General features: G+C 50.9%; 1 protein-coding gene across 1 annotated transcript in view; it reads left to right on the forward strand.

Moving 5' to 3' along the window:
- UBE2O (ubiquitin conjugating enzyme E2 O) overlaps nucleotides 1-20,920 on the forward strand; it is a 61,031-nt gene extending 40,111 nt beyond the window's left edge. The window contains exons 6-18 of the mRNA XM_039716159.1: nucleotides 865-1,008; nucleotides 1,656-1,765; nucleotides 2,549-2,699; nucleotides 3,471-3,973; nucleotides 6,588-6,742; nucleotides 7,622-7,734; nucleotides 8,904-9,029; nucleotides 10,026-10,115; nucleotides 12,314-12,971; nucleotides 13,857-13,993; nucleotides 14,776-14,979; nucleotides 15,648-15,705; nucleotides 17,235-20,920. Of these exons, the coding sequence (XP_039572093.1) occupies nucleotides 865-1,008; nucleotides 1,656-1,765; nucleotides 2,549-2,699; nucleotides 3,471-3,973; nucleotides 6,588-6,742; nucleotides 7,622-7,734; nucleotides 8,904-9,029; nucleotides 10,026-10,115; nucleotides 12,314-12,971; nucleotides 13,857-13,993; nucleotides 14,776-14,979; nucleotides 15,648-15,705; nucleotides 17,235-17,950 (3,165 nt within the window). The 3' untranslated portion in view covers nucleotides 17,951-20,920. The remainder of the gene's footprint in view (nucleotides 1-864; nucleotides 1,009-1,655; nucleotides 1,766-2,548; nucleotides 2,700-3,470; nucleotides 3,974-6,587; nucleotides 6,743-7,621; nucleotides 7,735-8,903; nucleotides 9,030-10,025; nucleotides 10,116-12,313; nucleotides 12,972-13,856; nucleotides 13,994-14,775; nucleotides 14,980-15,647; nucleotides 15,706-17,234) is intronic.
- The last annotated feature ends 442 nt before the right edge of the window (nucleotides 20,921-21,362 follow it).

Below are 21,362 nucleotides of genomic sequence, written 5' to 3' on the forward strand. Positions count from 1 at the left end.
AAAAGGAGTGCTCTGTCACTCGATATTCTCCAATACCTCAGTCTCTGCTACTTTGGATTGTGCAGTGTGTTTTCTGCTCACTAAATGGATGTTGTAGCAACATTTAGCTTCTGGTTACCCAATTTTGAGATGGTTTGTTTTGAGTTAGGCTGCCTTTAGAGTGTACAGAGTCCTTTGGAGAATCACAGGCTGTCTCCATTGTTACTCTTGATCCTGTGCTCAGAATTACTGTGTGAGATGGTTACCTGACTTGGATCTTGTCACACTGCTCTTATCCCTTCTGACAAATTACAAGACTCGATGCAGTTTTGTGCTCAGTATTTTATCTACCCTAAACTGCTCTGTCCGCCCCCACACTCTGAATCTCAGTATCAGTGGGAAGGAGCTCTAGGAAAGCAATTGTTGTGTTTACTGTCCTGTTTTTGTTTTCAAAGAACTGTCATATTAACTAATCCACCTGAGACGGGAATAGTATTTACACACTTAATTTGACAAGCAGAGGAGTGAAGGCACACATTCTTTCCCTCTGAAAGATATAAGTGCTTGAATTAGAGCATGGAAAAGAGATGTCCTTGCCCTGCTGACCTTGGCTACCTCTGTGTGGAAATATGCATCTTTAGTTTCTTGCAAGTACCTTTGCTTCTCCTGCACTAAGTCCTGCTCCTGTTTGGAAGTGTGACAGAGCAGGTTGCTATAGGAACTGTTGGGTTGCCTTCAGGAGAGGATGAGATACAGGAGATGGGCATCTTGAAGACGTTACCTTTGTAGTTAATTTTACTGATCACAAAAGGGGGCAGGGAAATGCTGGAATATTAAACCTTAGAGTCCTTTATGCTGTTTTTTTCGCCTCTATTTCTCCCACAGGGTCTCTTCTTTGATGATTCATATGGCTTTTATCCTGGACAAGTCCTCATTGGGCCATCTAAAGTGTTCTCCAGTGTGCAGTGGCTCTCGGGTGTGAAGCCTGTTCTGAGCACAAAGAGCAAGTTCAGAGTGGTGGTGGAAGAGGTAAGGACTGACACCCTGACACATGGCCACCTTCTGCCTTGCATGGTCCCTGGCTGGCTGTTTGGATCAGAGTCAGCTTGCCATGGTAACCTCCCAAGAGCAAATGTGCTGTGGCTGTGGTGTTCTGAAGTGACAAATTTCTCACTGGGGACTGGCAGGACTTTTGAGCATCCTAGCAAGGGTCCCTGCTGGCACCCTGTAAAGTGATCATGTGTCAGCACACTCAGAGGGCAGTACTGCTGATCATTAGGGCAGTAGGAGCACATCTTCTATTGAAACTTAATGTTGCACGCTGTCCAAAAAGGAAGAAATATTGCTGATTCTTTGCTTAAAGAAGGAGCAGCTCCAAGTCCATTAGCATATCTCTTTGTGACATTGGACTGCTGATTTACATGTACCATAGCTTCCTTCCCAAGCCACTTGTCTTTGCTTGAAGTTAAAAGCTGTAGAATCTCTGTTTTCAGGGATCAGACTCTCACAGGGGGCACTGTGATTGTCCTGGATGTGGTGAAACTTCACTTGCCCATATTAAATGATAAAAGCAGGTTTGCCACTTTTCTGTATGTAAACTTTGAGATCTGAGATATGGGAAGTCTCTGGGAAAGTCTCTGAAATGTGTAATTGCCTTTTCTATCACTACATTATAGGTACAGGTGGTAGAACTAAAGGTTACTTGGATCACTAAAAGCTTCTGTCCTGGAGGTACTGACAGTGTGAGCCCTCCTCCCTCAATAATCAGCCAGGATAAGCTGTCCAGGTAAGATCTCTTGAAAACCCCTTTTCACTCCCAGCACTCTGTCACCCCTGCAGACTCTGGGTGACAGGCCTACCAGGTGAAGGGACACAATTCTTCTGTTTCCAGCAGGATTTTTTTTTTTCATGTTGCATGCCTGCATATCCCAGGGCTTTAAAAATACGAGAGCAACTTCCAAATTAGTTTAGCAGACACTTGAGTTACCAGCACGAGGGCAAGCATCCTGCTAATGCCAAGTTCTCTCCAGCTGACAGGTGCACAGAGTGGTATCTGGCAGCAGCTCCCTTCTTCCCTTGCCCTCAGACTCCTGCCTGGAGCAGGCTGCAGCTCTGTGTGTGTCAGGGGTGGAGCTCAGGGGTGCGGCTGCAGCCCAGGCTGCTGCTCAGGCAGTAACTGGTGCCCTCTTCAGGCGGCTGGAATGTGCTGGGAAAGCTCAAAAGACAAGTCAGATGACTGTCAGTGTGGGTCCTGCCTGGAGCTCCTGTGCTGGAGGGGAGCAACTCTCAAATTACAGCAAAAAACCCCAAATGTCTCTTGGCAGCTCTCTCTGGGGGGAAGAGGGGAGCTGCAGGGAGAGGAGTGACTTTTGTCCCACCCAAACCCTTTGTATCCCCACCCAGTCCCTGGTGAGATTCCCACTTCTCCTTTAGAATTGTGTGCCTGGAAATGATTTGGTGTGCTGCTCTGCCACCCCTGCAGCAGCACTGTTGGTGGAAGGCCATGCCAGCCTTGTCACAGCCCTGGCCACTGCTGGGTTCTGTGCTCACACTTCTCCTGTTCTGCCAGGGTAAAGCGTCTGGGGTGCTTCGACCATGCCCAAAGGCAGCTTGGGGAAAGGTGCCTCTACGTGTTCCCAGACAAAGTGGAACCTGCAAAAATCACCTGTGAATGTCCAGAGAGGAACTGTGTCCTGGGTGAAGGATCAGTTGCCAAAAAGGTGAGTTGAGGGGTCGAGGGAGGCGTTGACTTCTCTAAGCATTTGTGGTCGCTGTGGCTTTTAAAGCAGAGATCTTCCTGGTAGTCATGTGGTCTGAAATGTGACTCCTAAAGTGGTTGTGAAGAGTAATGGCTTGTTGTTGCCAGCAGGGAAGTCACCTTGTGGAGCAGCCTGACTGCTCTGCGTGAAGCGTGCAGCTAACACCTTGAGAGAACATGAACAGGGCCTCAGCACAGAAATGTCACCTTGCAGGGGTCAAGTGTGCTCTGACAGCTGGGTTTAAAAACATGTTTTCCTTAGCATTCTCATGGAGCTGAAGTGTTCAGTTAATCCTTGCTTCAGTGAAACAAGGAAGTTGGTTTTGCTTTCTAGGCCAAGTGAATCGTGCTGTTGTCTGTACTTGCTGGCTGTAGAGCCATGGTGTTCCTAGAATAACAGGATGTCATCAGTGTGTAGATGGTGACCTCTCTACATGTCTGAGCACGTTACATGGATTTATTTGTGCAGCTTCTTGTGACCTTCCATAACAAAAAAGATCAAAACATGCTTAAAATAAGCTGAAGGGGCAAAGCTCACTTTACTTGGGCTATTGCAGTGCTGCTCCTGAGCAGAGCACTGTGAGTTGCTGGTTTGCAGAGTGGTCTGGTGCAGGGGAAATTTGCAGAGCCCTGTGGGTGCTGTTTTTCCTGCACAAAGCTGAGCATTCCCCAGGCTGGCTGGCAGCCTGCTGGGTGTCCAGGCACAGGTCTGACCCACATCTGCTCCCTCCAGGTGAGACGGCTGCTGAAGAAGCAGATTGTGAAGATCATGTCGTGCTCCCCGGAGTCTCAGGGCACCAGCGAAGCCCCTGACAAAGAGTCTGCTGCAGCTGCTGACCAAAAATCAGAAGAGCTTAAGCCTGAATCCAAGTGTGAGCTGGATGACTCTTCCAACAGTGCACCAAGTCCTGGGGAGAGAAAGGAGGAGCAGCCTGAAGAAGCAGGGAAGGAGAAAGGGGGAGCAGCAGCGCGGCAGCAGCAGCCTCCCTTTCTCCTGAAGGATGAAGGGCTGCCCGACTACCGGCTGCAGTCCATGGAGCAGGATGCTGATGATGAGGCAGCTGATGACACTGATGACACCAGTTCTGTCACCTCTTCTGCTAGCTCCACTGCCTCGTCCCAGAGTGGCAGTGGCACCTGCCGCAAGAAGAGCATCCCTCTTTCCATCAAAAACTTGAAGCGGAAGCACAAGAAGAAGAAGACCAAGGTTTCACGAGAGTTTAAGCCAGGAGACAGGTGAGCTGTATTCCCACACCCATGTGTAATTGCCAAAATCTCCCTTCCCAAGTGCTCAGCTCTAAAGCACCACCTGAAGTGGGGTGCAGGATGATGGGGAGTTTGGTAGTAACTGACAGCAATTATCTTGTGATGACTGTGCAGTGGCTCGTGTGGAATCAGCTTGGTCTCAGTCCAGCTTCTGATGAAACTGGGGCCATGTGACTGACACTGATGCTATTCCATTTCAGCTGTGCCTCAGGGCATCAACAGCATATCTGTGCTGTGCTAGATTCTGTGTGCAGGGAAAGAGGTGAATAAAGATCACACAGCTTAAACATGACACTAATTTGTTACCTTATTGGCAGCTTCTGCAGAGAGGCTGAGGACACACCACGCTGGGAATGGACAGTTTATCCTAGAGAGCTGTCTCCAGAGCAGCACAGAGCTCTGAGCTGGCAGGTGGTAGTGCTGCCATGGTCTCTCTTATCCTGGCCCTGCTCTGCAGAGATCTGCAATTTTTGCCAGCAGTATACTTAATATTAGAATTTTTTAATGAATAAATTGCACTCGCTTCTTGAGAGCCCTGGAGGAATTTATTTCAGTAGCTTGGGGGAGGGAGCACTGCATGTATCTGCCCATTTCTAGATAAAACTGCAACTCAGCACCTTTTGCCTTTAACTTAGGAATGTTTAAACTGTTTTCATGGGGTGCAAGAACATCTAACAAGTGGTCTGCCTGTCTGCAGGCTTCCCTGGGCTGCATATTGTGTATAGATTCTGTATCAACTGATGCAAGAGAACATGGGAGGATTCTCCCAGGAAAGTGACATTATCAGAGATTATTCAAGAGATTCACTAGTTTGAGAATGAAGTTTGTGACATTCTCATTTTTTGTAGGTATTTAGCCTTGCCTGTGAGTGATTCTTGTAGTCCTTACAAGTTCTGGAGAAATTAGATTTGAAGGTCACAAAACCCAGCAGAGCAGCATCCAAGTGTGAGAAAAAATGGGAGCGTGTGATAGAGTTCCTGGGAGCGGATTCTCAGTTCACCCTTCAGTCTCACTCCCCCACTGAGTGTCTCTGTTTTACTGAAGGTTTTGCTAAGGAGAGCAATGCTAGGGCACCTGGTGGCTCCCTGCACTCTACAGGCAGTGGGGAGAAATCCCTGTGGCAGCCCCAAGAAATGACACAGAGTAAGAGTTAGAGGCTTGTTCAGCACAGACTGAGAGCCCCAGCTGATGCTGTGCAGGTACATGTGGCAGCTGGGCACAGCTCAGTGAGGGGGCAGTGCTGTTGAATATTCCTCTGGGGTGCTGAGGAATCAGAGATGTTTGTCTGGTCATCAGAGATGTTCTGCCAGGCACTGCTGAGAAATGCAGAGTTCTTGGGCTGCCTGCACTTGGTCACCACGTGTGATGTGTCAGCTCCTGGGCAGTCTGGCTGCAGGGGCCAGCTCAGCATGTGGCTTTGCCATCAGTGAGTGACCTGCTGCAGCTCTCTGTGCAGCACACAGACTGCTGGATATCTTTTAGTGAGGGTATGCAGGGATTTTTATTAAAATCAAGTCTTGATTTTTGTTTGCAAAAATCCACAGCTGCAGACAAGAGTGCCTCATTTCCTTGCACAGCCTTTCCACTCCCATCCTCAGCTGCACATGTCCTGTGTCCCCCAGACATGTCCTCTGTCCCCACACACACACTTGGGCTGTTACAGACCCTTCTCTGATAATTTCTGCTGTGGAATGCTGGCCCTGCTGAAAAACTTATTGTTTCCATTTAAAAATATTTCTCTGACATTAATAAAAACAGGGCTGGGGGCAAACAGCTGTATTTGCCTATTGTATCATCATTCTGATTTGATTCTGAAACCAGCATAAATCCAGCACTTGTGTTATTCTGGAAGGCCTGGCCAGCAAAGTAAAGGGAAGATTTAGAGCCAGTGTAGGGTTTTGGTTTGTTCTGTAGGAGAGATGAAATTAGTGGAAGGCTCATTAGAAGAGTGTCCAGCTAGGCTGTCCCTCGTGCCCCAAGCCTCCTCAAGCATCCCTGTCAAGCCCCACAACAGAGAACCAGCCTGTGGTCCATTGTGGTGTGTTTGGGTTTAATTTCTGAGCTGCAGAGACACGTGTGTGTTTGAACAGCTGTGGATGACATTTTTCTCTTTTAAACAAAATCCTTTTGCTTTACTCACATTCAATGTGTAGCCTCTTTATTTTGTTTTTTTTTCTTTTTCTCTCTGGAAGGGCTGTGATGATTTATCTTTCCAGTTATGTGCTCTTCTAGTTTCCAAGACTCTCAAAGCTGGAAGGTGCTCCAGTAGAGAAGGTCTCAAGCTTCAAACTATTTGAAGCTCCTGTCAGGGGCAGAAAGTGGGTGCTAGTAGATGTTAATTTGCCTCCATAGGAATAAAGGTGAACTCAGCAGGAGCTCCCTGGAAAGTCAGTCCTCCTTCAGCAGTGTAACACCTATAGGGGTTGAGAGCCCATCAAGACAAAGCCTGCTGTGTAGCTGTGTCCATGTGCTTCACATGGGCTTTCCTGACTTGCTTCCCAGCCTGCAGATCCATGTACCTCCATGTTGCTCAGGTCCATGTTGATGTTCCCTTTGGTAACTCATTGCCTTTGTGTGCTGCCAGGGTTGCTGTGGAGGTGGTGACCACGATGACTTCAGCTGATGTGATGTGGCAGGATGGCACCGTGGAGACAAACATCCGCTCCAACGAGCTGATCCCTGTCCATCACCTGGACAACAACGAGTTCTGCCCCGGCGATTTTGTGGTGGACAAAAGAGGTATTGGGTGTCAGAACAATGCTCTTAATTGCAAAGTATTGCTCACTTTGGATCCCCTAATTTGCTGTGTAGCTGTTGGTGCTCACTTGAGGTGGGCACCTGACAGGGACAGTGATTCAGCTGACTTGGTGGGAATGGCACCATCATTTACATACCAAAGTTGAACTGTGACACCAGGAAGGATGTGGAAAGAGTAAATGCCAAGGATGCAAACTAGGATTTCCAGTATTTCTGTAGAGCAGGAGTTGCCCACCTTGAAAGGGCCAGCAGCTCTGAGTTCTGTCCCAGAGTGAGGGGAGAAACAAACAGCTTACCTCAGCCTGTTTTCTCTGTTGTTGTTTCTCTGTCATGACCCTCACAGTTTTTTCATGGAAAGTTTTGGGATCCAGAGGCCTCTTCTTGAATCCTTTTTCTTCACCAAACCAATTGGTGATGCTAGTGAGGGCTACAGGACAAGTTCAAGGAGACTTAGAGTTTTTGGATATGAAATATTGATGATGCCATCTGGCTGTCAGCTCCTTTTCTAGCAAAGGTAGACCCTCAGCAGTGGGGACCAGAAGACACTCAGGGTAGGCAGCAGGAAATCTGACTTAGCATAAATAGAGGCTGTTTTATGTGGCCATTTCTGATGAGTAATGTCTGACTGGTCTTCTGGGTTACACGTAGTCTGTGGAAACTAAAGTTACCCATCGGCTCCAGCTCTACCATTCTAGTTTGGCAACAATTCTCACTGTGTAGGAAGTGTTTTTCCTCATGCCATTCACAAGTGGAAGGCTTTAGCCATGAGAGCCCAGGAGCTGACAGCCTCAGTCACTCAGCAAAATCTGTGCTCCTTTGCCTGATTTGTTCTGTTTTCTTCCCTACCATTGTGACCAAAAGTTCAGAGCTCCCAGGATCCTGGGTTGTATGGAGTGGTGCAGTCTGGGGACCACATCGGCCGTACCTGCGTGGTGAAGTGGTTCAAGCTGAAACCCAGTGGAGATGATGTGGAGGTAAGTGCAGGAGCCACAGCTGCAACCAGCTGAGAGAAAGCAGCCACAAAATAACACAAGCCTCACAGATAAACCTGGAAATCAGCTCTGCATTGTGTGTCCTTGAGGAAGGGAACAGTGCTTATGGGCCTGGGAGACTTAGCTAGAGGTGATATCACTTCATATTTGTAGATGTGAGGTAGCCAAGACCAGGCAGATAATTTACATCCTATGGTATCATTGGGTTCTGGTATGGATGAATATTTTTGCTTAAGTTGTCACAGACAATTGATTTCTTGAGTTCACCATAAGAATTTTTCCTCTCCATGTCTTTGCATAGTTCATAGAAATAGGATCAACTATTGCATGTTGCTGTGCTTGCCTCTGCCAGGTACTATTGCCCATAGTTACCCTAATGCGGAAATAGGATCAACTATTGTTGTTGTGCTTGCCTCTGCCAGGTACTATTGCCCATAGTTACCCTAATGCCTTTTTCTTGGGATTTGTAGGAATGCTGTATTTTCCAGCATCTTGATAGACTGCAGTCTAGTTGGAGATGAGAGGGGGCCTTGACACTGCTTTGTTTTGGCCTGCCAGGCCACACTGTCATACCTGAGCAGGGCCCTTCACATGCAGAAGCAGAACATGTGTCTGGTCTGGGGTTGTGCTTCACTTATTTCTCATAATTTGTGAGCTCCTAGCTCTCTTTCTCCAGGAGAAATCAAAGGAAAGATGCTTCCCATTAAATGACGAGTTTTTTTGTCATATACTTCCTCTTGCATTGGATAATTTAAAAAATGAGCTCTTGCCCTTTGGGCCCCAGTGAACTGCCTTGAGAAATCTGGCTGTTTAGAAGGGAATAAAACACTGTGGTTGCATGTCTCCTTGTCATGGTGACATAAATCCTGAGGTGAGAGTGAGCAGATGAGACAGAATATCTGCTTCCTTTCATTGTTGTGCGGTGACATAAATCCTGGGGTAAAAGTGAGGGTGAGCAGATGAGACAGAATATCTGCTTCCTTTCATTGTTGTGCCTTGATCCACGTGCCACTGGCTGAGGTGACAAAGAGCGACAGCAGCAGCCCCTTGCAGGCTGAAAAGGGCTCAAATAAAACACCCAAGTGCTTGGGAGGGCTGCAGGTGTGTTCTGGGGCCCGTGGGGCTGACGTGTTGTGCTGTGTCTGGTGCAGCTGATCGGGGAGGAGGAGGACGTGAGCGTCTACGACATCGCCGACCACCCCGACTTCCGCTTCCGCACCACCGACATCGTCATCCGCATCGGCAACTCGGACGGCGCCGCCGCCAAGGAGGACGAGGTGGGTGCTGGCCACGGTGCCACGGCCACAGTGGCACCAGGTGTCGGTGGAAACGCCTGGAAGGGTTGATAGGAAGGTGTGAGGCCCCCACGTGGGCATCCTAAATCAACTCCCTGGCTTCCTGATTTTGTGTCCCCTGATGTCATGAGTAACGCATCAGGGCTCTGCTGGTGGAGATGCAACCTTGAAATCCTTGATGACAGTCTGTAACAGAGCAAGAGTGGAGCTGAGACAAGGACTGAACACATGCCTGAGGGCTTTTCATAGAACTCTTGCTTTGGATTTCAGAGTAACTTGTAATAAAAGGATATTCTGTGGGCTCCTGAGCAACCATGAGGTGGATTTGTCATGAAACCGGTTTCACTTAGCAACAGAAGACTGGGGTTCAGCTGTGGTGACTGAGCTATGTTCATGTTAATTTTGTTGAGCTGCTTGATTTCCTTGGGGGAAGAAAGAACAATTTGTATTGTAGACAAAACACCTCTGGAGAAACCTCCAGCTTTTGAGCCTGCTGCCCTAAAAAAGTGTTAAAAGGTGTAGTGTGGCTCTTGCAGCACAAAACACATCCCAGCCTGCTCAGCTGACCTAAATAACCTGCTGCAGGGCAAGGTGCTCCATGCATGCACACCCTGCAAGACTGTGGCTTGTTTGTTCATGCCTGTACTCTCCGAGGAGCCCCTGGTGCTGGGTGTTGGGGGAGCTGAGGGAACCCCACTAGAGGGCACCCCCATTCCACAGAGGACCTGTCCCTTGCTGGCACTGAGAGGCTGCTGGTCCTGTCAAAGATCAGGATCTCCTGCCAGACCAGCATTCCTGCTCCTTGTGGAGAAGAGTTCTCCCCACCTCCGTGGCAGAGCTTTGTGGTTTCTGTATGTAGGGTGCAGGTGTTGCTCTAGGTGTTCTCCAGCTGGGGAATGTGTTTCTCAAATCCTTTCTGCTCTGCACTGAAGTGCCTGGGGAGGAAAAGGGGCTGACAAACCACTCTTGTCTCCACAGCCTTCGGTCGGGCAGGTGGCTCGTGTGGATGTCAGCAGCAAGGTGGAAGTGGTGTGGGCTGACAACTCCAAGACTATCATTCTGCCTCAGGTGAGGTCCTGTTCCAGCTCCCAATATCACTGTAGTTGTTAGCTGACTACAAGATGTGATTTAAATCCTGTGTGTGAGGGATTCATGGGTTAAGGAACTCGTGCTCTATTGATTGGTGCAGTCCCATATGATAGGGTGACTTCCCAATTCTGTTATCACAGGAAAACCCTTTTGTCAGGTGGCAGCTAGTTGGTCATAACTGCTCTCTAATCTAGTGATTAGGAAAGCCTGGACAGGTTCTTTTTGCCTTCACAGGTGCCTCCAGCTCTGTCCACAGCCCTGCTCCTGGCCTCCAGCACCTGGAGCTTGGCAGACATGTTCTGTCTCTCATGTGAAATGCCACCATAGTGGGGTTTTTGCTAAAGACCCCACTATGGCCAGGACCTGGGCCAGAGCCATAAATTGTACCTTAGCTAACCTAGGGATCAGACTCAAATCTTATCCCAGGGCAGGAAGGGAAAGGGTTGAATGCAAGCTGAAAAATACAGATACAGCCACACTGCTAATCCACTGCACCCTGCTGATTTGTCTGGGGTTCTTTTAAGGCTTTTGTTGTAATGTCTTGCTACTCCCCATACAGTTTCATCCCATGTCTTCTCTCCTTGTTGCCTGGAATGAAGGCAGACAGCCTAAAGATACAAGACAACCTACATCTTTAGAGTCCATTCTGTCACTGACAGAGCAGCCACTGCCTCCACTGCAGAGATGCCTTAGCAAATACAATGCACTTGAGCAAGATTCCTTTCTAAACCAAGCAGCTCTGCATTAATTACAGTAGAATAGTCAATGCCTGCACTGTGGCAGTGGGCTGGGGCATACAAAGCAGGCTGCTGTCTCCCTTGCCCGTTGTCACATGTGCTTGGATCACAGGCACAATCAGAGGTCTGATGTGTGCTCCACAAAGGCTGTTCTCACTCTGCAGTGCTGGGGCTCTGCAGCAGCTCCTGCTGTGTCACGCCAGTCCCTTCGATTCTGCTCCTCTGCGCAATTATGGGAGTTAGGGAAATGTCAGCAGCATGAATTATCAGTTGGTAAAACCATGATTTATCAATGCCTGACCGTGTGCCCAGAGACGAGCTGTCTGGGTGCTTTTTCACAGCTCTAAAAATAAAGATGGCATAACAGGCTAATTAACTTTCCAACTCAGATCTGGATTAGCTTTGAGGGCAGTGAGTTTTGATGGCTTTTCGTGCCTGCAGTCACTTGTGTTGAACCCAGCTAACCTCTACTGGCTGCCTGTCTCTGGCTGGCACAGGACTGGCTCAACAGTGCTGCTTCAGTGGAAGGCTTTGACAAGATGACTGAGGGTCCATGTGCTTTAGCCTCTGGGGTTGTATCTTGCAAGATTAAGAGGATTCTTGGGCTGTCACTCAAGTATCAGAAGCTTGTGGATAAAATGCTCCCATCTTGTCACTGCAAACACAGCCCTGTAAAAGTGTTCTTGCTCCCCTGGTTCTGTGTTGGTGCTTGAAGCTGGAGGAGGTCTGTAAACCTCTGCAGAGAGACCTCCTGAGACACAGCATGTGCAAAAGCAAGTTGTAGGAGGTGAGGCTGGCTGGAGTAGGGATGTGTTCAGCTTCCAGTAGTGAGAGGGAAGAGAGCATTTTATGTAAGAGCTTATTCAGCAACTTGGGTGAGGCTCCATTGTCTCAGCTGAATTTTAAGCAGTAGCCACATATAACAGCTAAAGCAGCCCAGCAAGGCTCTGTTGGCAAGTATTGTGTGCCACAGGAGAGGAGAGCTGCTATGGGAATGTGTTCCTGGTTCCAGCATTGTCTCTGTGGAAGGACAGAGTGTGGAGGCAGCCAAACCAGGGCTCTGTGCCAACCAGTTACTGGTGCAGAAGCAGGACTAGAAATACCAACTCCTCACATGATACCAAATACCTTCTGAGCTCTGTGTTCTGAATCCCTGGGGCATCCAGGGAGCTGTGGGGCACCTGCCTGCTCTCCAGGGCTGGATCCCCAGCACTGGGAAGACACCAGCCCATCTAGAACTTGCCTAGTTTTACCCCCAATGCTGCAGTTGGAAAAGTGGAGGATGGGACTGTGTGGTTTCATAATCCGTGCCAGTATAGATGGAATGGGTTTAAACAGCCCAACCTATTCCAAATGGAAAGTCCTTTTTCATTACTTACTTTTGAAAACAACTAAAACTGTGCTTCAGCCTAAGTCTTGTGTAACTCTGTTCTCCTTTAGCACTTGTACAATATTGAATCAGAAATTGAGGAGTCAGACTATGATTCTGTTGATGGCAGCACCAGCGGGGCATCCTCAGAGTGGGAGGATGAAAGTGACAGCTGGGAGACAGATAATGGCCTCATGGAAGATGACCACCCAAAAATTGAGGACTTTGAGCCTGAGGAACCAGCAGCAGAGGAGGTGAAAAAAGTAGAAGAACAAGTCCAGGGAGCTGTGGCTATGGCAGTTGCAGATCTTGCTACAGAAAAAGCTGGCAAGGATGGAGCCCCCAAGAGCTTCCGGGAGCTAAAGGAGGCCATCAAGATCTTGGAAAGCCTGAAAAATATGACTGTGGAGCAGCTGCTGACTGGCTCTCCCACCTCCCCAACTGTGGAACTGGAAAAACCCACTCGAGAGAAGAAGTTCTTGGACGATATTAAAAAGCTGCAGGAAAATCTAAAGAAGACCTTGGATAATGTGGCTATTGCTGAGGAGGAAAAGATGGAAGCCATGGTAGAGACGGAGAAGAAGGAAGAAAAAGCAGAGGCACAGACACCAGTGAGGTCAGAGTGGCCCAGTGAGACACCAGTGCTCTGCCAGCAGAGTGGGGGGAAGCCTGGAGTCACCTTCACCAGTGCCAAGGGAGAAGTGTTCTCTGTGCTGGAGTATGCTCCAGGTGAGTGTGGGATACTCCTTCACTGCTCTCCTGCAGTGTTTCTTTATTCAAAACCTCTGCCTCAAATCTTTTGGATTCTGTATCCTCTCTTCCTCTTAGTCCTTTCCATAGCTCATTAACTAGAGAAGAGAAATTAAGCCAACTTCTGTAGCACAGTGTGTTCTGGGACCCAAGCATGGCTTTTAGATAGCATCTCTGGGCACTCTTGCACCTTCCCAAGCCTCAGAAGTGTGCTTCCCTCTTTCCCAGGGTGGTGACTAACTTTGGAGGGCTGCAGACATCAGTTGCTTTCCACTGCCGACATTTCCTTGCAAGTTGCAGGGTTTGTTCAGGCATTTTTTTCCCAAGGCTGAATTGGTTGAAAAGCAGAGCAAAAACAGCTGCTGTTCTCATGCTGGCTGTCCTTGGAGAGTGGGTGTCCTTATTCACTGGCACCAGTGTTAGTGGCCAGAAATAAAAAAGAGCATCTGGCTGTGTGGAACATTGGTGAGAGGGAGCCCCAGGTGCTGCAGCCAGGCCAGACCTGGGTGGGAAAGGTGGCCAGGCTGTTGTGAAGCTGCAGGACTGAGCCAGGGAGAGTGGAGCTGGGTTGTGTTTGGCAGGGAAAGGGCCATTGCTCTGTGGGATTGTCCCAGCTGTGGGAAAAGTTTCCTTGCTGGGCCACAGGGGACAGAGTTGTGTGGGACAGTGAGAACAGGAGATGCAGGTTGTGGTTGCTGTAGTGTGTGGGAAATCATCTCTCCTGCCTCCTGGCTCAGCACCAAAGCAAGTTAACTCCTCTCTTCCACAAGATGCGTATTACACACGGGTAGATTTGCCTTCAGGAGGAGCCTGTGGCAGTTTCCAAAGGCAGGCTGTAATTCTGTTGTCTTCCTTGTCCCACAGATTCCCATGCCTTCAAGAAAATGGAGTTCCAGCCCCCAGAAGCCAAGAAGTTCTTTAGCACCGTGAGGAAGGAGATGGCTCTGCTGGCCACCTCCCTGCCCGATGGCATCATGGTGAAAACCTTCGAGGATCGAATGGCAAGTGCCTGCTCTGATGCCTCTGTGCTGGTGCTGGGCTCAGCATCTGCATCCCTGTCTTTGGAATTCCCTGCTTAGCCCTAATCCTTTGCATTAGAGCTGCAGGAATGTGTGCATGACCTGTGGCAGTTTCCAAATGCAGGCTGTAATTCTGTTTGTCTTCCTTGTCTCACAGATTCCCATGCCTTCAAGAAAATGGAGTTCCAGCCCCCAGAAGCCAAGAAGTTCTTTAGCACCGTGAGGAAGGAGATGGCTCTGCTGGCCACCTCCCTGCCCGATGGCATCATGGTGAAAACCTTCGAGGATCGAATGGCAAGTGCCTGCTCTGATGCCTCTGTGCTGGTGCTGGGCTCAGCATCTGCATCCCTGTCTTTGGAATTCCCTGCTTAGCCCTAATCCTTTGCATTAGAGCTGCAGGAATGTGTGCATGGTGTGAAACAGGGCTGTAATTGCCCAAAATGGCTGCTTTTGCATTCACTGGGTCAGGGTGGCAAAAAGGGAGCTGCTGATTGCAGGGAGCCTGTTCTGGGTGCTGAGTGGGAAGACAGCCAGCAAGGAGCTGTGTCAGCAGGGAGTAAATTTGGGATTTTTAGCCCTGTTCCAGTTGCAAAGGTTCACTTTGCTCTCAGGGTGCAACTTCTGGCGGGGGAAGGTGCCCTGAGATGTGCTGCTTGACCTGACACTTGAAAGGGCCAAGTCAATCACATCCTTACTCTCCCTCTGTGCAAACACAGCTCTGCCAGGGTGTTTCCCAGTGCCTGACCTCCTGCCTCTCCCCACAGGATCTCTTCTCAGCACTTATCAAAGGGCCCACACGCACCCCCTACGAGGATGGCCTCTTCCTCTTCGACATCCAGCTCCCCAACATCTACCCCGCTGTCCCGCCTCTGTTCCGCTACCTCTCCCAGTGCAGTGGGAGACTCAACCCCAACCTCTACGACAATGGCAAAGTGTGTGTCAGCCTCCTGGGGACCTGGATAGGCAAGGTAATGCTGTCCTCCACCTGGCCCTGGGGAGCAGGGCTTGTGCTGGGCTGCTTTTGGAACGAGTCACTGCCTACCAGACCTGGGTGACTTCTGTCTTGGGTGGTGCTTGAGCTGGGGTGGCCTGGGCTTTGGGCACTGCTTTAGGTGTCTGGAGCAGATAACTGGTGTAGTTTGGTTTTTTCTGGGTCTGTATTTGGCTCAATGAGCAGTCTGTGGTCAGTCCAGCCATAGCAGAGATGCCAACACCAGCACGGGGTGTGCCTATGGGTTAGAGCTCTGTCTTCCACACTGTGGACAAAAATCATGTGGCGTGGTACAAAGTCCAGCTGGAGACTTGGAATAAGCAAAGCCAGGGAAGTAGGTTTTGAGCAGGACAGGGCAGCTGGGAAGGGGTTGGAACTGATGGCTGGTGTGTAAGGTTACACAGTTCCAGACAGAGCTGGCCTGAGGGGGTGTGGTGCTGGTGAAAAAATAACGGAGAGATGTGTTGTTGAGATGGGACACCAGCACATCACGTGCTTGTGGAGTCAGTTCCTTGTTCCTGCCGTGAGCCACAGGATGTCAGCAACAGGAATGCAGAGCAACTGGGGCCTCACTTCATCTGACAACACTCACAGAGCAAACTGGTGGTGCTTCAGCCCTTTAACATATTTGTGTTTGCATTTCAGGGGACAGAAAGGTGGACCAGTAAATCCAGTCTCCTTCAAGTACTCATCTCCATCCAAGGTAAATGTTCCTGCCAAGCCTGTGGGGCAGGAAAAGGCAGAGGGAGGAAGGGATGTTGGTTTATGGGGGGCTCACAATTGGGACTGCCACCCCAGCTGGGTTAGTGCTGCCTTTTGGTCTCACCTTGCTGGACAAAGCAGTGTCCTTATCTCTGTGCTTGAGCAGTGGAAGCAAGTGCCAGCTTTTCTCCTGCCCAGAGTTCTGGCTGCATCCCAGAGCTCTGACACAATGCTTTCCCTTCTTCTCACTGCAGCAGCCAAGCAGAGTTGTCTGCTTGTTACTCTGAGCTGACAGAGGTGAGCCACCGTGTCCTCAGCCTGTTACCAAAGTTAGTTGAAGTTGCTAAACAGGGCCACGTTTGCAGGACTCTTTTTTTTTTTTTTTTTTTGTCCTCACTGAGTCACCCGCCCATCCTACTTGGGACATGTTTTGCACATGATGCTGGTGTTTATGCTCCTACCAAAGCAGAGAATAATCAGGGGTGTGCCTAGACGAGCCCCAGGGCTTCCTGCCATGGGGCTTTGCTCTGCCCTATCCAGTTTGGGAGCAGACAGAGTAAATCACATAACTTCCTTATGGATGGCTTTCTGTGCAGGGAGCTCAGGCATGTGATGAGAAACCTTTGACACAGAGCAAGGGTTCCTGCTGACTGGAGGCAGCTCCTTCTCCTCTGAACTCCCACAGTCCACCTGTATCCTCCTGTGGGGGAAGGACACCACAATAAAAGCCTTTTCTCGTTTCCAAAGCCAACGATCCAAATTTAGAAAACGAAATACTAAATGTTTTACTGGAGCAACTTGGTGTTAAGGGAAAATTTCCTCTCCTGCTGCCTGGGTTTTGAGAGACACATGATCTCCCCAGCTCTAATGCAACTTGTGGCAGGCTGCCAGCAGCCTGGCAGTGCTGGGGATATTGCTACATACCTGTAATTTCATTAGACCAGAAGTAAGCAAGAGAAATCTTGGTAAAGGTGACTTGTCACAATCTTCTGTGTCTCAGAACTGTAATGTCTGGTGGGACTCTGCTGGACAGAGCAGAACCTGGCCAGCTCAAAGCCTGTTGCTGCAGTCTGGCTTTTGTTCTGGTTAAGAGGAGGAAGAAAAGAAAAGCTTTTGTTGTGTTAGTGGGGGTTTCTGCAGGAGGGAAGTGAAAGGAGCTGTGAAACCTCTCCCTTCCTGCCCTTTTGATCTCCTCTGCTGTTGTGTGCCCTCTGCATTGTGCTGGCAGAGGGCTGTCCTTGCCAGCCAAGGAACATGGATGCCACTCCCTGCAGAGTCTGAGCTCCCACCACGTCACACTATGCTCCCCTTGCAACACCAGACCTTTGCACCCTGCAGCTTCTGGGGGTCTCCCACCCAGGCTCCCACCATGTCACACCGTGCTCCCCTTGCAGCACCAGACCTTTGCACCCTGCAGCTTCTGGGGGTTCAGCCTGCCCTGTGCTTGACCCTTGATCTTGACCCCCTTGGCGGGAGGGCATGGCCCCGGTGTCCCTGCCTTAACCCCTCGGTGTCCCGTTCTCCCGGCAGGTCTCATCCTGGTGAACGAGCCCTACTACAACGAGGCAGGCTTCGACAGCGACCGGGGGCTGCAGGAGGGCTACGAGAACAGCCGCTGCTACAACGAGATGACGCTGATCCGCGTGGTGCAGTCCATGATGCAGCTGCTGCGCCGGCCCGTCGAGGTCTTCGAGCACGAGATCCGGGAGCACTTCCGCTGCCACGGCTGGCGCCTGGTGTCCCGCATCGAGTCCTGGCTGGAGACCAACGAGCTGGTGGAGCGCAGCCACGAACAGGCCAACGGGGCTGACGCTGCCTCCCTGCCGTGCGCCGGCAGCAGCCTGGCCGAGAGCCCCGGGGACGCGGAGGGCAGCGCGGAGCAGGGCGCGGCCGCCGAGCTCTCCGACTCCAAGGAGGAGCTGGACGAGGCGGAGTTCCCCACCAGCAGCGACCTCCAACAGTACTCGGACTCGGAGAGCACAGGCCAAGCCAGGGGGGAGCTGGCCAGAGACCGAACGGACGAGGGGAAGGCTGCCCAGGACTCTGCCTCGCAGCCCAGCGTGAAACCAAAGAAAAGGAGAAAGAGCTACAGGAGTTTCCTGCCGGAGAAGAGCGGTTACCCTGATATTGGGTTTCCCCTCTTCCCTTTGTCCAAGGGGTTCATTAAAAGCATCCGCGGTGTCTTGCAGCAGTACCGGGCTGCCTTAGCAGGGGCCAACATCCCAGAGTGGACAGAGGACAAATAAACCATCAGGTTAGGGACAGGCAGGTGCAGGGGAGAAGGGAAAGCAGCAGAAAGTAAATTGGCAAATGCTGTTATCAATCAACTGGCTTCTCCTTCCAGCTTTTCTTCCTCAGCTTGGTTTGTTCCAAAGAAGGTGGTAGGCCTGACTGCTCCTCTGAGGAAAGGTTGTTTAAGCATGAATAACTCTTTTCCCCTCAACCCCTCTTCCTTCCCCCTGTCCCATGTACGTGCTCTTATTGCAAGTTTGACCCTGCAATGGTAAGATTTGAGACCTGCACAGAAGCAGTCTTGCAGCCACGTTCCCTCTGCACTTTCATCTTGGGGCACCTTTCCACACGAGGACTCTTCCCACCCAGCGTACACCCAGCAGTTTGTTCTGGTGGGGTTCCAGCCAGGAGAAAGGATTGCTGTAGTTTCTGGTAATGAAGGGCAATGCCCTCCCAGTCTTTTCTTTTTCTCGGCGTTCCCATGGGTTCTATGAAGTCTACCCCAGCTTATCTGTACTTAGACATTGGGTTGTGTTTGCATTGGAGTTGTCTACACCATACAGAGTTGCTCTAGTCTTAGTTGTTCACCCATAGCTACAAGGTTCTTCCAGTCGGGGTTGGTAGGCAGGGCCAGAGCTCTGCCCTGGCACTTGTGCTGCCCTGGGAGTGCTGCAGACTTTCCATGCAGTTCTGCAGCTTCCAGGTCAGTCTCCTGGAGGCAAGTCTAGCCATCCCCACTTCTTTTTCTCCAGAGTGAGGCAAACTTCCCTTTCCCCACCACGCATGCCTGTCTTCTAGAAGTACATGGGATTCAGGGATCTGTCCCTATTATTGCTTAGGTATCTCTCTTTTGTTCCCAGCCATCCCGGCTGTCACACAGCACTGCACCCACCCTGGATCCCAGCCCCACCCGGGCAGGCAGCAGCCAGTGATCCTGGGGCCTCTTGTAGATCTGGATGAGCCTGGTGTGGCTGCTGCTCCCTCATCCAGCTGCACACGGGGTTCAGGAGCCGTGGGAGTCAGGGTCACCCCAGGGAGGCCGTGTCATGGCCAGGCCCTGTTGTGGCAGCAGCAGTTGGTGCTGGTTCTGTGCTGTTACAGCAGCTGCTTTGGGCTGTTATCAGCTCCTTGCCTTGCCAGCTGTTTCCCATGGTGGCCTGGTTGTGGCCAGCAGCACTGTGGGCACAGCACTTCCCATCCCTAGCCCCAGCCATGGTGCTGCTGGATGCTCTGGAAAGGAGAACCCCTGGTGAGGGCAGCCTGTGGCTCACAGCCTGAGCTGTGACCATGAGCACTCTGAGGCAGTGACTTGCCAGAGTCCCCTGCTCAAGTCCCTTCCTGAGGCCTCTGGTCCAGTCTGCACACACCTTCACTTGGAGCTGGGGGGTCACTGCAGCCCTGCTGCCTTTGCCCAGTGCTCAGGCATTGGAGAGGCACCCTTGGGTGCCTCCCTGTCTCCCAGTGTCAGGGAGAGCCCTTCCAGCTGCACAGCAGGGCAGTGGTGCCAGGCTGCCAGGGAGGAGTCGGGCTGAGCAGATGGCTCTGCCAGAGGTAAGGATGGAGACAAAGCTCTCCTTTGCTTTTGCTCTTGCTCAGTGTGGCTGCAGTTACAAACTGATAATAGCAGGAGAATCCCAACACGTTGGTGCAGTGCTTTTTGCTCCCAGAACCACCAAGGGCTGCACCCAACAGCCCAAATCCACCCCCTCCCCTCCTCCCCCAGCTCCCTGTGCTTTCCTGCTGCCCCCATGATGCTCCTGAGCCAGGGGCTGGCTGCACAAAGCCCTTCTCGTGTCCCCATCCACCACTGGGATTTTGGAAGACACGTCCTTCTCCTGGTGCTCCAGAGGCTGCAGGGCTTGGCTGTGATGAAGACCTGGGCTGCAGCGCTCTCCAGACCCTGCTCCAGGAGCCCTCCCTGGCAGGAGGGACGTCGGGCAGGTGCTGATTTGGGGTGCAGAGAGGTGCTGGGGGCCGTGGGGGGGGCAGGGCAGGCTCGAGCTGTAACCACGGCCACGTTTGGCAGTGAATGGATCCCTTTGAGCAGAGCACAGAGTGTCTCGGAGGGCTGGGGGCAAGAGGTGAGGCCCCTGCTCCAGGAAGAGCAGGCAGAGGCTGATTCCAGGCACAGCCATGATCCACACACTGACACCCTCTGTCCCCAGAGCCAGGCTGTGGCTGCCCCATGACCCACAGGAGCAGGGATGGAGGGAGGGAGAAACCCACAGGGGATGGAGGAGCTGTTGAGTTCCCCTTTTTCCCCTCCTTTACTCTGCAGCTTTCATCTCACAGGGCAGGCACCACGTCCTCCCCTTTGCCCAAAAAGTCTCTGATCCTACACGAGAGCTTTTGCACAGGCTGGGCTCCCTCTGAGGAGGTGGATGTTGGCCTTTGGAAGGGGACACTGCTCCCCCTGGCAGTGCTCTCTGCAGCTGTCCCAAACCCGAGCGTGCACAGAGGTTTACAAATTTTCTAAAGCTTTTGATAATGTGAAGCTCCTGGGTGATGAGGTTGGTGGTGAGCACACTGCAGCTATGTAATTTTTTTGTGTATGTATGTAATATTTAAGGGTAACAAAATTTAAAAGGCTAAAACCTTAAAAAAAATTTAAAAACACACAAAAAAAGCCAAAGCATGATGCATATTGTTAGCCTTAAAACTGGCTACACGACTGTGTGATGTACAAATGAGAGCAGCCTGTAACTGTTTTAAGTGCTGGGGAGGGGGAAGAAGCATTACAAAATCAGTTTGTAGCCTTGATTCTGTACAGTATTTAATGAATAAAAACAAACCTGACTATTGAGGCCATGCTTAGAGGTGTGTCGTTCACGTGCAGATGTGGATGCTTGGTTGCTTATGATATATGTATAAAGTGCTGTGTGACCATTAAAACTTTTTTTACCTGCAGATTTTTTTTGTTTGGCTAACCAAGGTGTAATAAAGGAGGGAAGATGACTTGCCATTAAATTTTGCCTCTGTGAGTAGATCTGTGAGTTGTCTCTTTCTTTCCCCCACCACCCCCTGCCACTCTTCTGGCACTTGTTCCCTGTCCAGCACATCCCTGTGCCAGCCTCGGGGCTGGACAGGGTCCCGCTGGCTGGATCCAGGCAGGTCTGGCAGGGAGGGGCTGCCTCTGTGGCTCTCCATAAACTGTTCCCCAAGATGCTGATGTGCAGACTGGGATTTTTTGTTTTCTGTGCTCCTCGCTGTGCCTGGTGCTTGCGGGTGGCTCAGTGCATGCCCCAGCACAGCTTCTTGTGGTCCCACTGCTCATAGCCAGGCTCAGGCAAAAAAAAAAAAAGCTTTTTGCAGCCCCCAGCTTGACCCCGGGAGCTCTGCCCTGCCCCTCACCTCAGCACCCAGGTAAGTGTGTGATGGATGGGGCTGGACGCGGCCGGGTGCGGTACCTGCCGCAATCTGGAGCGG

Source organism: Passer montanus, unplaced genomic scaffold (assembly GCF_014805655.1).
Source record: "Passer montanus isolate IOZ18808 unplaced genomic scaffold, ASM1480565v1 scaffold35, whole genome shotgun sequence".
Lineage (NCBI taxonomy): Eukaryota > Metazoa > Chordata > Aves > Passeriformes > Passeridae > Passer > Passer montanus.